The sequence below is a fragment of the Oryx dammah genome, unplaced genomic scaffold (assembly GCF_014754425.2).
Source record: "Oryx dammah isolate SB20612 unplaced genomic scaffold, SCBI_Odam_1.1 HiC_scaffold_19, whole genome shotgun sequence".
Taxonomy (NCBI): domain Eukaryota; kingdom Metazoa; phylum Chordata; class Mammalia; order Artiodactyla; family Bovidae; genus Oryx; species Oryx dammah.
In genome coordinates this window covers 72,906,881-72,924,713 of record NW_024070203.1, presented here as the reverse complement: position 1 = coordinate 72,924,713, position 17,833 = coordinate 72,906,881, and the positions used below count along the sequence as shown (strand labels likewise).

The 17,833-nt window shown below is 41.3% G+C and overlaps 1 protein-coding gene across 3 annotated transcripts in view; it reads left to right on the top strand.

The window, feature by feature from the left end:
• Nucleotides 1-13,215: 13,215 nt before the first annotated feature.
• The window catches only part of FZD6 (frizzled class receptor 6), a 35,150-nt gene continuing 30,532 nt past the window's right edge, over nt 13,216-17,833 (top strand). The window contains exons 1-3 of one of the 3 annotated variants that reach the window (XM_040261956.1): nt 13,257-13,427; nt 14,532-14,579; nt 14,779-14,863. In XM_040261956.1, coding sequence (XP_040117890.1) covers nt 14,783-14,863 — 81 coding nt within the window. In that variant the 5' untranslated portion in view covers nt 13,257-13,427; nt 14,532-14,579; nt 14,779-14,782. Of the gene's footprint in view, nt 13,428-14,531; nt 14,864-17,833 lie in introns of all 3 variants that reach the window. The other 2 variants (XM_040261954.1, XM_040261955.1) reach the window with 2 other exon arrangements.

Genomic DNA, 17,833 nt, shown 5'->3' with positions numbered 1-17,833 from the left:
AAACATTAAGCCCATAACACACTGAAGGACATTTTGGTTGATTCCAAGCTTTGGCTATTACAAATAAAACTGCTATAAACATCGGAGTGCACATTTTTGTGTGGAAATAATTCTTCAACTTATCTGGGTAAATACTAGGGGGTATGATTGCTGGACCATATGGTAGTATGGTAAATTTACCGATCAGGGTCCCTGGATTCTTAAGTTAGTAGAAATTGGTAAGAGGAATTCAGGGAAAGCTTGACAAACACTGCAGCATGAGGGGACGGAAACAAGTAACAGCTGCCCTTCCTTGCTCCCTGCGTGGGGCAAGCTGGTCCCTGAAGGGATGAGGGTAGGGGACAGATTGGTGGGTCAGAGGGGAGGAGTGGCTGTACGTGGTCTGCCCACCCCCTTGCTGGTGCTGGGTGCAGAGATCAATCGTGTACAGTCCTGTCAGAAGTGGCAGCTGGGTTTTGGCCACTTTGCATCTTGCTTGTGATTTGCCGCAACTGCAAATTCATGAGGTATTTTTAATCCCCTGTAGTGCCTTTGTATTCTGTTGCTCAAGAGACTTTTGTCCAGGTGCAAGCACTCCAGCCAGTAAAGGGTCCCAGGTACAGGCCCTATCCTGTTTCACTCAAGAGTTTGTGTAGTTTTGTAAGAAACTGCCACGCTGTCTTCCAAGGTAGCTGTACCATTTTACATAGCCACTGGCAACTGAAGAGAGTTCCTGTTGTTCCACAGCCTGGGAAGCATTTGGTATTATCAGAGTTCTGGATTTGGGCCATTTTAATAGAAGTATAGTGGATTCTAATTGTTGGTTTTTGTGTTGTATTTTTGGTTTTTGTTTTTTTTCTATTGTATATACACTACATGGTAAGATTTTCCTATTTTTCCTTCAAAATGTTTTTATAAAAGTAATATATACTCTATAGAAGTCCCCTTTGCACACCAGCCTTTGCCTTAGACTCAACTATTAGCTAGCCACAAGGGACCCAACATCAACAATTTCCTATAACTCTTAGAAATATATCTTTTTACCTCCCTTCTGAATCTCTAGTCCTTCTGCCATGTCTTTTTTTTTTTTTAATAATTTAATCTATTACTTATTTTTGACTGTGCTGGTCTTGGTTGCTGTGCGGGCTTTTTTCTAGTTGTGGCAACTGGGGGCTTCTCTCTAGCTGCAGTATCTGGGCTTCTCGTTGCGGTAGCTGCTCTTGTGGAGCACGGGCTCTAGGGTGCTCCGGCTCAGTAGTTGCAGTTCGGGTTTTAGAACACAGGCTCAATAGCTGTGACACACAGGTTTGGTTGCCCCATGGCATGTGGGATCTTCCTGGATCAGGGATTTAACCCGTATCTCCTGCATTAGCAGGCAGATTCTTCACCACTCAGCCACCAGGGACGCCCCCTTCCACCATGTCGTGATTTCACCCCGCTCAAGCCTAGACTTGTCAATGTGTTTTTGTGTTTAAGTAATTTTATGTAGGAAAATGTTCTGTATTTATCTTATAATTACAGTAAGCCCAGAGAATTGCTTTTATAATCTTTGATGTCTCTGGTTGTTGAACTGCCCATGTGATTCTCTTATTATCATTTTTGCAACAATGGATTTATCAGTTAAAATACAATATTTTATCCAGAATTTTTACTAAAATGGAAATATTTTATTCACAAAATTCCTGTTTAAAGCCTTCTCTTTTTAAAATAATCCATTCAATTTGAGCAAAAACCTAGTTATTTAAGTAAAAAGTATGTGTTTAAATTAAAAGTGAAAGTGATCATCTGACATTATATTTAAAAAGAGACTGAAATCAAGTTTTTATTATGGTTTTGGTTGTTCATTAGTAGGTTTTTTTGGAGGCTGAATCCACCTTGAGTGTGAATTCTACTCTCAGATAAGGCGATGTGGGAAAGAAAATCCAGCCAATGGAAGAGGGTAACAAAGACCACCCCCCGCCCCACTCCACCGCCGTGGGAAGAAATTCTCATCACTAATGAAGAAGGTGAAGGGCCAGGCCAAGCAATGTGGGAGAAGAATTTCCTTTTCCCATGAACTCTGCCTTTGGCAGCAAGGACTTCTAGATTGGAAGAAGGGGTGGAGGGCCAAAGACAGAAGGGCTTTCCCTGGTTCGAAGATTTCTGCAAGAAGGACGGACATGTACTGCTCAGCGCTCCATTTCTTCTCAAATAAAATAATTAAAGTTTTGAGTTTTGCCCAAGTTATACAAACAAAACTTAACTAGTTCTGCAAGTGGGGATGGTTTAGTCACCAAGTTGGGCACTGTAGCCCGCCACAGTCCTATAGCCTGCTCTGTCCATGGAATTTTCCAGACAAGAATACTGGGGATTGCCATTTCCTACTCCAGGGGATCTTCCTGACCCAGGGATCGAATCTGAGTCTCATGGCCTCCTGCACTGCAGCCAAATTCTTTACCACTGAGCCACCAGGGAAACCCAGGTGTACTACTAATAAGAACATAGGTCGGTACAACCTCACCTCCCATCATTTCCCCTTACCTAGAGGAAATAAGTTAGACTCTTAATTGTTATTAACTGCCTGAAAATTGGGTTTCCTAGATGGTGCTAGTGGCAAAGAACCTGCCTGCCAATGCTAAAAGACGTTAAGAGATGCTAGGTTTGATCCCTGGGATTCCCCAGAGAAGGCCATGGCAACCCACTCCAGTGTTCTTGCCTGGAGAGTCCCATGGACAGAGGAGCTTGGCAGGCTACTGTCCATAGGGTCACAAAAAGTCAAACATGACTGAAGCCTCAAAACCCACCTGAATTGCTCCATTTCCCTGGTCTCCACACTATTTTTCTCCTTTCAAGAGGCGTGAACTCTAAGTTTCTTGAAGCTTACAAGTTTTAAGGACTCTTTTAAAGAGAAAGTTGCATTTCAAATAAAAAATTAAATGGAACTCTAAGACTTAAGCTTCATTAGCTTCATGGTAAATCTGCCTCTGCCTTCCAGTGAAAACACACAAGGTCTATTGTTTGAAATGATCCTGTCTCCCAATCCACATACCATGTCTGGAACAACAAATCTCTCAATAATTTATATTCAAGTTGTTTCCAAAGGCCAACATCCTCTATAAAATCTTTTCTATTGAACAGCAAAAACAGAAATATTTCTTTCATTCCATTTTCTCTAAAATTTAATTCTGTATTTTCCTTCACTTATCACCCTGTAACACATACTTATCCCACTTGGTTTGAGGCAATTTTAGAAAATGACATATAGTCATGAGTAGCCCATGAAGCACAATTAGGAATAAAGTTGGCTTTTCATATCAAAGGACATTAGTTATTATCTAAATCATTAAGTTTGAGGCAGAAGTCCTTTTCTAGGTACAAAAAGCTTTAGGGAAAATATAATTTCTAATATTTGACTTAACATAGCATAGCTGCTTTGCTATAAAAAGTGGTCAAATACTAAATTTTAAAGATGACCAGATGGTGGGTAGTGAAGCCACTAAGAACAAAACCAAGTAGGGTAAAATCATAGGCACAAAATGTAACTTAAAGGAGTGGCAAAGCTAAAGCTATTTTTCTTTAGCATTATGAATCTCTTTCTTTGCAAATGACAATTCCAGAGCTCCAATGAGGCAATCTTATACATCAAACTGTCAGGAAAATACGTGGCTTCTCCTGCAGCGTCATGTTACTACTGAAATTTTCATTTTCCAGTAATACAGGAGGTAGTAATGAGAAGGTATATTATTTCTGGCCAACCATAGTGGATACAACCATAGAAAAGGTTAATTGTTTTGCTACAAACACTGCAGTAATTAGCTTTTAAAGTGGGGCTCGACAGGCAACATACTTCAAGTGAAAGTTTTTAAATAAAGGTTATGCTCAATGTTGTGATCGTGTACTGTGTTTAGTCGCTCAGTCATGTCCAACTCTTAGCAACCCCATGGCCTGTAGCCTGCCAGGCTCCTCTGTCCATGGGGATTCTCCAGGCAAGAATACTAGAGTGGATTGCTATGCGCTCCTCCAGGATGTTGTGCTTGTAGACTCCTATAAATTAAGTCAATGAGCCATCAAATTCACACATATCACCTGTAGGGACTGGAGCCATGGGGAGCTCTTCCAAGGGTTAGACCAAGAAGAATTTAGGCAGAAACTTCAGGAGGGAAGGTCTGGTGCAGCCCAAGTTCCTCTCTTTCCCTCTGTTCTCTTCTGCGTCTCTGCTCAGCCCAGACTACTCTAGCAGGAATCTCTCTAATGCTGTTTGCTCCCCAGTCCCTTAACACCTGAGGGGTGGTCACAAGCAGGCCTATCCACATGTCTGCAGGCCCCAGGCAAGAGTACAAAGGAGGGCACTGTACTCTATTTATTTTTTATTGAAATACATTTGGTGTACAATGTTGTGTTCGTTTCTGGTGTACAGCAAAGTGACTCCGTTATACTGATATATATACACACTCTTTTTCATATTCTACTCCACTATTGTTTATTACAGGTTACTAATATAGTTCCCTGTGCAATACAGACTTTGTTGTTTATCTTTTATATACAGGAGTTTGTATCTACCAATTTAAAACTCCTAGTTTGTCACTCCCCGACCCCTTTCCCCTGCTGGTAACCATGGAAGTTTGCTTTCTATATCTGTGAGTATGTTTCTGTTTCATTACCTTCGTTTGTAACATATTTCAGATTCCACATATATGTGACATCATAGTGTTTGTCCTCTTACTGAGTTAGTGTAACAATCTCTAGGCTCACCCTTGTTGTTGCAAATGGCATTACTTCCTTCTTTTTTATGGCTGAGTAGTCTTCCCTTGTGTATATATGTAATTCGTCTTCTTTATCTGTTCATCTGCAGATGGACATTTAGGTGCTTTCCATGTCTTGGCAACTGTAAGCGGTGATGCTATGAACGCTGAAGTGCATATATCTTTTCAAATTATAGTTTGTCTCACTATACATCCAGGAGTGGGATTGCTGGAGCATATGGTAACTGGTTTTTTGGGAACCTGAATACTGTTTTTTGTAGTGGCTGCACCTCTATGTTTACATAGTTAAAAGTTATAAATCAAGCTAACAAACTGTTAAATAAAATATGTTCAGTCCTTCTACATTTATCCTAAGATAAAAATTTTATTATGTATAAAGCTATATTTTAATGAATATGGGCATTTTAATGAGTATGGGCAGTGATCAAAAGATTTAATTATTATTGTGAGTGCCTGCATAGCCTGATGATGGGCTGTAGATGTTCGGATAAGTAATATTAACAAAATAAAAACTCATTCAACTTACTCTATGAAATTTATTTTCTCCCCTTCATTTCAGCAAAATAACTTAAGGAAGTTGTTATACCTATACTTTTCATATAACTAGTGTTCTATTAACAATAATGCCAAACAACATAATATGGTAGCTTTGGAATTTTTAAATTTAAGTTCAACTTTTGGAGAAACTTTTTTCTGCTCAGTAGCAGTTGAAATTGCCAACAAGATTCTTAAAAAAGTACTTATTTTAGAAAATGAAGAATTGGGGTTCCTGTTCTGGCACATAAAGAGTATAGAAGCCAGCACTTCATCCTAACAAGTAAAAAGCTGAACAAACTGAAAATCAACAACTCTTTTTACATCTTTCAGGGAATTGAAATCACAAAGCAAACTGCTGCTCCTAAAATTGGAGAGACAAATGGGTAGAAACAGAGAATCACAACTTACTGGAGCAGAAACCCATGGGCAGAAACCTCCAGGGGAACCAGTAAGGGGTATGAAAAACCTGAACTGTCATAGATGAATTCCTGGAGATTCAGTGCCAATGACTCTGAGAGTTAAAAACTTCACGGAGAGCCAGTGTTTGCAGGATACCCACACTTCTGGGAGTTTTATCTTCTGAAGCTCTACCAGATTCTCACAGTGAATATTAGAGAGAGGAAAAAAAAACCCTCACGTTTCTGGCAGGGTGGAAAGAAAAGGTAAAATTTTGAAACATGCTACAGAATTCTGTTCTTAACAAGTCCTGCCCGATAGAGAAATTATCTTACCAGAAACTAACCTTTGGGGTTTTCAGTTCAGTTCAGTCACTCAGTCGCGTCCAACTCTGCGACCCCATGGACTGCAGCATGCCAGGCTTCCCTGTCCATCACCAACTCCCGGAGCCTACTCAAACTCATGTCCACTGCATCAGTGATGCCACCCAACCATCTCATCTTCTGTCATCCCCTTCTCCTCCTGCCTTCCATCTTTCCCAGCATCAGGGTCTTTTCCAATGAGTCGGTTCTTTGCATTAGGTGACCAAAGTATTGGAGTTTCAGCTTCATCATCAGTCCTTCCAATGAATATTCAGGACTGATCTCCTTTAGGATGGACTGGTTGGATCTCCTTGCCATCCACGGGACTCTTGAGGGTCTTCGCCAATACCACAGTTCAAAAGCATCAATTCTTTGGTGCTCAGCTTTCTTTATAGTCCAACTCTCACATCCATACATGACCACTGGAAAAACCATAGCTTTGACTAGATGGACCTTTGTTGATAAAGTCATATCTCTGGTTTTTAATACGCTGTCTAGGTTAGTCATAATTTTTCTTCCAAGGAGCAAGGCTTTATTAGAGCCTAACTGAAGTTTTTAACTGTTAAGAACAGAATTCTCTAGCATGTTTCAAAATTTTACCTTTTCTTTCCACCCTGCCAGAAATGTGAGGTTTTTTTTTTTTTTTTTCCCTCTAATATTCACTGTGAGAATCTGGTAGAGCTTCAGAAGATAAAACTCCCAGAAATGTGGTGTCCTGCAAACACTGGATCTCATTGAAGTTTTTAACTGACCTGAGAAGAGAGAAACACCCCATGGCAGCCCGCTCTAGCCATACTATCCCAGCTAAGGGGAGTATTAACTGAGAAGTTCATAGATCAAGATCACAGGCACACTAAAGACCGAGACCTAATCACAGATCTATAGGATGCTTCCACTCCCCCGCCCCCTACCTTAACATCACAGCACCAAAGCTTTGCTTACCCAAGTTCCTTTCACCCAGTACACCATGTCTGGCTTTCAACGAAAAGTTATATGGCATACCATAAAGCAACAAAAAAACAAAAAACAACAACAACAAAAAACCCCACAATATGAAAAAACAGAGCAAGCAACGGAATCAGACTTAGACATGGCAGGAATGTTGGAATTATCAGACTAGAAATTTAAAATAACTATGATTAATATGCTAAGGGCTCTAAATGAAAAAAATAGACAACATGTAAGAACAGATGGATGACGTAAGCAGATAAACGGAAAGCCTAAGAAAGAATCACAGAAACATGCTAGAGATTTAAAAAAAAAAACACAGTGTAACAGAAATGGGCTCTTTAGTAGACTGGACACAGTTGAGGAGAGAACCTCTGAGCTTGAGGATATATCAATACAAACTTCCAAAACTGAAAAGCAAAGAGAGACAAAAGCCTGAGAAAAGAATTGAATAGAATGTCCAGGGATGCTGGAACAGCTACAAAAGTATAACATAAATGTTTTCGAAATACCAGAGGAGAAGAAAGAGAAAAAGGAACAGAAGAAATATTTGAAGAGATAATGACTGAGAAACGATTCCCATATTAATGTCAGACACCAAGCCACAGAGACAGGAAGCTCAGAGAATACCAAGCAGGATAAATGTAGAAAACAAAACACCACACCTAGACATGGCAAATGCAAATTGCAGAAAATTAAAAATAAAGAAAAAATCTTGAAGCCAGAGTGGGGGGAAAATCATACTTATGGAGGAGCAAAAATAAGAATTAAATTTTACTTCTCAGAATTCATGCAAGCAAGAAAAGACTGGAATGAAATATTTAGTGTTAAGAGAAAAAAGAAAACCCACCAACCTAGAATTCTGTATCCTGCAAAATCATCCTTCAAAAGCTAAGGAAAAATAAAGACTTTTCCAGCCAAACATTGAGGGAATTTGTTGCCTTGTATGAAATGTTAAAATAAGTTCTTCAGAAGAAAGGAAAATTGTATCGGTCAGAAACCAAATCTAACAAAGGAAGGAAAAGCATTAGAGAAAAAATAAGTGAAGGCAAACTAAAACCTTTATTTTTCTTATTCTTAGTTGATCTAAGAGATAATAGTTTGTTCAAAATAGTAATAGCAACTACTCATTCAATGATTATAGCTTATGTAGAAGCAAAATGAATGATAGCAATGATATAAAGGGTAGGAGAGAGGAATTAAGAATACTTTGTTATTATAAGGCACTTGTACAACTCCTGAAGCAGCATAGTGTTATTTGAAAGTGGACTTGAATGAGTTGTAAATATATATTGCAAACTCCAGGGCAACTATTAAAAAAATAGTAGGAAAAGAAGTAATAATTTATATGCTAAGAAGAGAAAATGGAGTTATACAAAATGCTTAATTAAAACTACAGAAGGCAGGAAAAAAAGGGAAAGGCAGAAATAGCAACAAGACCAAGGTCAATGAATAGAAGACAGCATCAAATGTCAGATATGAATCCAACCATATCAATAATCACTTTAAACAGCAATGGTAGAAATATACTAATTAAAAGGCAGAGGTTATGAGAATGGATCAAAACACAAGCCTCAACAATGTGTTGTCCACAAGAAATCCAGCTGAAAAATAAAGACACATATAGGTTAAAAGTAAAGGAATGGAGAAAGATATGCCACACTAATACTAATCAAAAGAAAGCTGGGGCTCCCCTGTGCCTCAGTGGTAAAGAATCCACCTGCCAATGCAGGAGACATAGGTTTGATCCCTGGTCTGGGAAGATCCCACAGGCTGCGGAGCAACTAAGCTGGTGCACCGCAACTGTTGAGCCTGTGCTGTAGAACCTGGGAGCCCACCTGCTCTAAGAGCCCATGCTCTGCAACAAGAGGAGCCGCCACGAGAAGCCCATGCACCGCAACTAGAAAGCAGCCCCTGCTCGCCGCAACTAGAGAAAAGCCCTCGCAGCAGCAAAGACCCAGCACAGCCAAAAGTAAGCAAATAAATAAATACAAAGAAAGCTGCTGCTGCTGCTGCTAAGTCACTTCAGTCGTGTCCGACTCTGTGCGACCCCATAGACGGCAGCCCACCAGGCTCCCCCTTCCCTGGGATTCTCCAGGCAAGAACACTGGAGTGGGTTGCCATTTCCTTCTCCAATGCATGAAAGTGAAAACTGAAAGTGAAGTCGCTCAGTCGTGTCTGACTTTTCTCGACCCCACGGACTGTAGCCTACCAGGCTCCTCCGTCCATGGGATTTTCCAGGCAAGAGTACTGGAGTGGGGTGCCATTGCCTTCTCCAAAAAAGAAAGCTAGAGTAGCTATATTCATTTCAGCAGAGCAGACTTCAGATTTATCTCAGGTATGCAAGACTAATTCAACATTTGAAAATTCATGCAATCCATCACATCAACAGGGTAAAGAAGAAAAATCATGTAATCCTATCAATATATGCGAAAAAGCACTTGATGAAATCTACCACCCATTTAAGATAAAAGTTCTACTGAAGAACCTATAGCTAACATCATATTAAATGCTAGAAGCTTTCCTGCTACCATTAGGGACCAGGGAAGAATGTTCCTTTTCACTATTCCTTATCAACATTGTAGTGGAAGTCCCAGCTAATGCAATGAGACCAAAAAAAAAAAAAGTAAAAGGTATACAGATTGGATGGGAAGAAATGAAACTGTTTTTGTTTACACATGACATGGTTGTCTATGTAGAAAATCTGGAAAGATCTATTAAAAACACCTGTAACTAAGGTTACAGGTAAGGTTGTAGGATACAAGGTTAACATAGATCCCATTCCCTTCCTATGTACCAGCAATGAACAAGTGAATTTGAAATAAAAAATACAATACCAATTCAAAACAAACAACTCCAATACCATTTATAATAGCATATCTAAAAATGAAATACTTGAGCATAAACCTAACAAAGTGTAAATAAGATTGTTACGAGGAAAACCACAACACTGTGACGAAAGAAATCAAAAAAGAAATAAAGATACCTGATGCTCAGGGATAGGAAGACTCAATATTGGCAAGATGTTAGCACTCTCCAACTAATGCTTCCCAAATCTCAGTTCTGTTCAGTTCAGTTGCTCAGTTGTGTCTGACTCTTTATGACCCCATGGACTGTGGCGTGCCAGGCCTCCTTGTCCATCACCAACTCCCAGAATTTACTCAAACTCATGCCCATTGAGTCAGTGATGCCATCCAACCATCTCATCTTCTGTCGTCCCCTTCTCCTCCCACCTTCTATCTTTCCCAGCATCAGGGTCTTTTCCAATGAGTCAGCTCTTTGCATCAGGTAGCCAAAGTATTGGAGTTTCAGCTTTGGCATCAGTTCTTCCAATGAATATTCAGAACTGATCTCCTTTAGGATGGACTGGTTGGATCTCCTTGCAGTCCAGGGGACTCTCAAGAGCCTTCTCCAACACCACAGTTCAAAAGCATCAAATCTTCGGCACTCAGCTTTCTTTATAGTTCAGCTCTCACATCCATACATGACTACTGGAAAAACCATAGCTTTGACTAGATGGACCTTTGTTGGCAAAGTAACGTCTGTGTTTTTTAATATGCTGTCTAGGTTGGTCATTTCATGGCTGCAGTCACCATCTGAAGTGATTTTGGAGCCCCTGAAAATAAAGTCAGCCATTGTTTCCACTGTTTCCCCATCTATTTGCCGTGAAGTGATGGGACCAGATGCCATGATCTTAGTTCCCAAATCTATTGAGATTCAATGAAATCCCAATCAAAATCCCAACAAGTTATTTTGTGGATATCGACAAAATGATTCTAAAGTTTATACAGAGAAGAAAAAGACCCAGAATAGCCAACACAATATTGAGGAAGAACAAAGTTGGAAGCTGGTACTACCAACTTGGACTCACTACAAAGCTACAGTAATCAAAGTAGTGTGGTATTGGTGAAAGAATAGACAAATGCATCAATGGAACAGAAAAGAGGGCCCAGAAACAGACCCATATAAATAAAATCAACTCATCCTTGACAAAGTTGAAAAGACCGTCTTTTCAACAAACAGTGCTGGACCAACTGGATGTGCACATGCAGAAAAAAGAAATCAGTGTCACAGATCTTACAGCTTTCACAAAAATTAACTAAAAATGAATCACAGACCTAAATTTAAACACAAAACTATAAAACTCCTAGAAGATAACATATGAGAAAATCTAGAAGTCCTTGGGTTTGGTGACAACTTTTTAGATACAACACCAAAGGCGCGATCCATGAAAGAAATAATTAATAAACTGTACTTCATTAAAATCAATTAACTTCTGCTCTATGAAGGATGAGGTCTAGAGAATTAGATGTTAAATCACAGACATGGAGAAAATATTTGCAAAAGATATAACTGATAAAGAACTGATATCCAAAATATACACAGGACTCTTTAAATTCAACCATAAGAAAACAACCCAATTAAAAGATAGGCTAAAGACCTTAATAAACACCTCATCAAAGAAAATATTCAAATGACAAAAAAAACACATGGAAAAATGTTCACATCAAATTTCATCAGGGAAATGCAAATTAAAACAGAGCTATCATTAAATACCAATTAGAACAGCCAAAATCCAGAACACTAACAATAGCAAATGTTGGCAAGCCGTGAAAAAGCAGGAACTCTCAAGTACTGCTGGTGTGAATGTAAAGTAGTATAGCCACTTTGGAAGACAGTTTGGCAATTTTTTAAAAAATATAAAACTAAATATACTCTTATCACACAAGCTGGTTCCTTGGTATTTACTCAAAGGAATTGAAAGCTTACTTCCACACAAAAATCTGTGCACAAATGTTTATAACAGCTTTATTCATAAGAGCTCATACTTGAAATCAACCAAAATGTCCTTCAGTAGGTGAATGGATAAATAACCTGTGGTCCATCCAGATAATACAATATTCAGTTCAGTTCAGTTCAGTTCAGTCGCTTAGTCGTGTCCAACTCTTTGCGACCCCATGAATCACAGCAAGCCAGGCCTCCCTGTCCATCACCAACTCCCGGAGTTCACTCAAACTTACGTCCATCGAGTCAGTGATACCATCCAGCCATCTCATCCTCTGTCGTCCCCTTCTCCTCCTGCCCCCAATCCCTCCCAGCATCAGAGTCTTTTCCAATGAGTCAACTCTTCGCGTGAGGTGGCCAAAGTACTGGAGTTTCAGCTTTAGCATCATTCCTTCCAAAGAACACCCAGGGCTGATCTCCTTTAGAATGGACTGGTTGGATCTCCCTGCAGTCCAAGGGACTCTCAGGAGTCTTCTCCAACACCACAGTTCAAAAGCATCAATTCTTCATCGCTCACCCTTCTTCACAGTCCAACTCTCACATCTACACATGACCACTGGAAAAACCATAGCCTTGACTAGACAGACCTTAGTCGGCAAAGTAATGTCTCTGCTTTTGAATATACTATCTAGGTTGGTCATAACTTTTCTTCCAAAGAGTAAGCGTCTTTTAATTTCATGGCTGCAGTCACCATCTGCAGTGATTTTGGAGCCCAAAAAATAAAGTCTGACACTGTTTCCACTGTTTCCTCATCTATTTCCCATGAAGTGATGGGACCAGATGCCATGATCTTCGTTTTCTGAATGTTGAGCTTTAAGCCAACTTTTTCACTCTCCTCTTTCACTTTCATCAACAGGCTTTCAAACATCAAGAGGGAAGGAGGGATGAACAGGCAAGCACCGTGAGATGATGTGTGGGCACAGTTGGTACTAAAACCTGGGTTGACTTCTAGAGCAGTTCAACTTTCTAATACGGTTCTGCATCAATAAATAAACCACAGGATCTGCCAGGCCTGAAATCTCATTGCCACCTGTGCCTCCAGTTAGTGACCAGATACCCTGAATTAATAAAACGGGGTTTTTGTGTTTTTGTTTTTTCTGTTTTTTTTTTTTTTTTTTTTTAGGACAGATACCCAGGAAATTACCTACCCTCTGTCTAAGGTCACTTGGGCAATTGACTTTACAGAGCAAACTGGCCCCGTTGAAGAATTCTTGGCTCCTGAAATTCGAAATAAATTGGGTTTTTCTAAAAGAAGTTTTATCTGGAACTCAACAAGAACTTCAAAAGGAAAAACAAAAACCCTTCTAGGCTGAACCCCTGCAGACGGCACAAAAGAGACGGCGAGGTGGAAGGGGCTCCCCGGCCCCGCAGCTGGACCTCGCCCCCGCGACACCGTTCGCCCCTGCCGGGTGGGGCGAGCCCAGAGCCAGACCCGGACGGCGCAGCGCGGGTGGGGCCCGGGCGGAGAGCCAGGTCCGCCGCCGCCGCGAGCCGGGACCTGCCCGTCCGACCTGGCGGCGCTGTCTCGCGGGATTGCTCAGCTCTCGCCCGGCCGTGCGACTCCCGGCTCCCGCGGTGGCCGGAGTCCCGGACGCTCCCTGGAGCCGTCGCTGGCCGCGGGGGTACGGTGGGCTGGACGGGGACGGGGAGGAACGGGTGCCTTCGACCGCCGCCCGAGGTGAGGTTCCTCGGACGCCAACGGGGCGAGTGGCCGCGGGCGGGCGGGCTTGCGGGCGCCAGGGCGAGCGGGGTGAGCGGGGCGGGCCTGGAGGGGTGCGCGGTGGGCGGGGGGCGCGCGCTCCGAGCCGCAGGTGCGCGAAAGGCTGCGGCCGGACGGTCCGCGCAGGCCCGAGGTTCCCAGGCAGCTGGGGCGCTGCGATGCTGGTCCCCGCGGGGCCAGGGACGCGGAGCACGGCGCTGGGCCTGGGGCAGGTGCCCGGGGGTGGGGCGCATTGCCCTGCCCGGCGCTGTGTGTGTGTGTGTGTGTGTGTGTGTGTTGGGGGATGGGTGCGACGATTCGTGGCTCTGTGTGTATGTTTGGGGGGGATGGGGTGAGGGGGTGAGTTGCCCTGCCCGGCGCTGGAACCCGGGACGTACGTGTGTGTGTTTGTGTGTTGGGGGGATGGGGTGACGGCTGCGACGATTCGTGGCTCGGTGCCCACAGCTTCCCTCCCACCGAAACTCCGTCGGCCTCCCGGGACAGCTTTGCTCATTTTTCTTTTCTATGAGATCGCTACTCCCCTCCGCCCTCCCCAGCCTTTTGAACACTCGTTTCGCTCCTCCGCAGTAGGAATCCTAGAAGTCTCCCTCTGGTTGGCCTTTTTTAAAGACAAAAAGGTTAGTTTCAGAAGAGTGCCACAAAAGCTGGCCCTTTAGAGCCTTTAAAGAATTTAAGAACTCGTGAGATCTTAAGGAATTTCCCTGCAACTCAGTTTTCTTGTGCGTAATAAGACACCCGACAGGGCCTTTTAGATTTTACAGTTCTGTTAATCCTCATTAACTTGTTCCCAACCCCACCATTTTCTCCATCTCACTCATCCAGTGCCCCGATTTTACCCTGTGTTCCATACAGCACGAACCTCCAGTCATCCGGTCTCTAGAGATGAGATTTCCTCTGCAAGTCATAGTTTCTGTGCCAAGGCAGGTGGAACAGTAATTGATGGGACGAAATTTTCCGTCGTTTTCCCGGTGTTAATTACCTAGCATGAAACTCTGCACTTTGACGTTTGCATTTGAGTCCGTAACAAATGTTGCTGATACACCCTTTTGATTGTTTTTACAGTAATTGACCCAGAACTCATTTTCAGGAAAAAGAGCTTCCTTCAAAATGGTAAAATAATCAAATGAGGAATTTGAACATTTTTATCTTTGGATGGAAATCTGAGAATGAAGAGTGATTAATCCAAGCCATGTGGTAAAATTAGGAATTTGAAGAGAATGGAAACATTTACATTTTTGTGGACATGTATTTTTCTACCGCTGGTAAGAGGGCACAGTCTTTTCACCTGTGAACCAATTACTGTTCCCAGATGTATGAAAATGGCCTACAACATGACGTTTTTCCCTAATCTGATGGGTCATTATGACCAGAGTATTGCTGCTGTAGAAATGGAGGTGAGTAGTTCTTCATATCTTTATGGAAGAATAGTTTATGCTCTGTGCTATGAATGCAATAAGCTAAAAATGCAACCCTTTTTTGAAAAAGATAACAGTAAGGGATTTCTTGAAGTTGTAAATAAATCCTACTTTGAATAAATGCCTTTGAAAATTAAATCTCCCTACTGGATTATATTTTGCATACATTTGTGGCTTTGTTTAGTGGATTTGCATAAGATAGGGTTCATTCTCTATGAATTATAGTTGTGAATGATTTTGAAATATTGTGCACCTGGCAGATATTTTGCTCTCCTGAGTCAATCTGGTAATTCCTCATGGTAAAAAATGTGAATTCTGAATTTTTACTAATTCATTGAACATATAATCTTCTATTGCCTGGACTAAAGTGCTTGGGCTACATATATTTTCATGAGTAGTTGTTATGTTCAACTTGGGCCTGTTTGAAGCAAATCAGTGACTAGAAGATTTGGGGGCTGTAGATAGTGTTTTGCTAAGAAGTAACTTTTTTAAGTATAGTGCTTAAGTAGTCTTTGTAAAAAGACAGAAAGAAAATAAAGTCACTCAGTCGTGTCCGACTTTGCGACCCCGTGGACTGACTGTAGCCCACCAGGCTCCTCCATCCATGGAATTTCCTGGGCAAGAGTACTGGGTGGGTTGCCATTTTCTTCTCCATGAGATCTGCCCGACCTTAAAAGAAACCACACGTCAGGGGAGGAGCAGAGTGACAGTAAAGATTGCCCCAGGTGCCTCAGTTGCCTGCCTCTGGTTTAGAGATATGCAGATGGCTAGGGAGGTGTGGGAAGAAAGAGTTAACCTGTAGAGACAGGAACCTGTCCTCGCCTACAGATCTGTTAGTATGATAAATTTTGTGAAGGAAAGAAGACAAATGTTTTTGTAGATTTTCTCCAGAAAGGCTGAGAAAGGTAAAGACTTACTTCCTCAGATTGTTTCTAAGAGTTGAAACCCCGGCAATGTTAATATAGACACAGCTTTAAAAACTGACTAGGCTTGATTTTGCAGTCTTCCCTTGTTGTTAGCTGAAGTTGTCCAGCTACCTCATTGTAGACTCGTGTCTGAAATAGGAGGGCTTTTGATTACTGAGTAGAAGTACTTTTAAAAGATACGGCAAATTATCAATGTATTACTGTAGTCTTTCAGTAGATTTCCAAGCCAGTGCAAAGTTGTCATTTTGAGCACTGAACAGATGATGTGGTGAGATTTCCATTGGCTAATCAGAACCATTTTGATTGTTTAATCTGATTAAATCAAGTAGTGTGAGTAACTTCAAGGAATAATTATAACATTCATTTGCATTTTCTCTAATATGTGTTTTATAACTCATTTCTTATAGCATTCTTAAAATTTCTTTTTAAATCTGATTTCCTTTTTATGTAATAGCTATATACATTTGAAGTTAGAATGCTGACATTGACCTTAAAATTCAGATTCTTTAGAGTTCCTTATCATAGAGAAGTATCATTATGAATAGAGAGAGATGCCTCCCTGCTATTAGATACTGTAGTTTTAAGATGATAAGAATGAGTTTTTGTTTTATGCATGTCTTTTTAAAATCAATTGTTTCTGACTCCCTGAAAGAGTTATTTTTTTATTTACCTAGCTTCTTTCCCAGGTAATTTTGTGTCTGGACATACCCAAGAAATGTCCTCCTTTACTTGATTGCTGACACTACTGATTTCTTCATTATATAATCTTTCTCATGCACTAAACTTTCTCCTACCCCTTACTACTGAGTTTTATTCCGTAAGTCACTTTTCAGTTGGTTTAAGGATGTAAAAGAAAGATATCAAGCAATCACTTAATATCAGCCGTAACCTAAGTCTACAAAAGAAGAAAGGGAAATGGAAAGGCAAAATAATATCAACCCAAGTCAGTCTTTGTTGTTCTTGTTCAGTCGCTAAGTCCTGTCCGACTCTTTGCAACGCCATGGACTGCAGCACGCCAGACTTCCCTGTACTCTGCTGTCTCTTGGAGCTTGCTCAAACTCATGTCCATTGAGTCAGTGAATTCATCCAATCACCTCATCCTCTGTCACCCCCTTCTCCTCCCGCCTTCAATCTTTCCCAGCATCAGGGTCTTTTCCAATGAGTCAGCTCTTTACATCAGGTGGCCAAAGTCTTGGAGCTTCAGCTCTAGCTTCGCTGGAGGAGGGAATGGCAAATCACTCCAGTATTCTTGCCTGGAGAATCCCCATAGACAGAGGAGCCTGGCGGGCTACATGAGGTCACAAAGAGTTGGACACAACTGAAGCAACTTAGCACGCACGCAAGTGACTTAAATATCATGCAGAGTTTCTTATCATCTTTTGTGCCACTGATGCATTATCAGAATTTTAAATAAAATGAGTGGGATTACAAAGGAAACCAATTATATTGAAATATACTTCTGTTTATAGCCCAGGTTGTGTGTGTGAAGTGTGAAGTCGCTCAGTCATGTCTGACTCTTTGCAACCCCATGGACTGTAACCTACCAGGTTCCTCCATCCATGGGATTTTCCAGGCAAGAATACTGGAGTGGGTTGCCATTTCCTTCTCCAGGAGATCTTCCCGATCCAGGGATTGAACATTGTAGGGTCTCTCACATTGTAGGCAGACGCTTTACCGTCTGAGCCACCAGGGAAGCTCAAGGTTAAGAAGCTTTGAACCTGTCATTATATAGGTGAAAAACTGAAGCCCCAAGAAGTTGTGATTTGCTTGTGATTTGAGCACTATGAAGCTAGAAGTTGTGATTTGAGCAGTATGGTCTGATGTCTTCTCTGTCACCATGGACCATAGTGTCATTTTTAAACTATGTATTTTTTTTTTACCCTTGACCTTATTAGATAACAACAACAAAAAAATACTCCCTAAGATTAGAATGTCATGTGTTAATTTCAGTCTTTGCTGCTTCTTTATAAACCTCAATAAAAATTAAGCTGGGAGATTTTTTTTAACCTCTAATCAGTTTTAC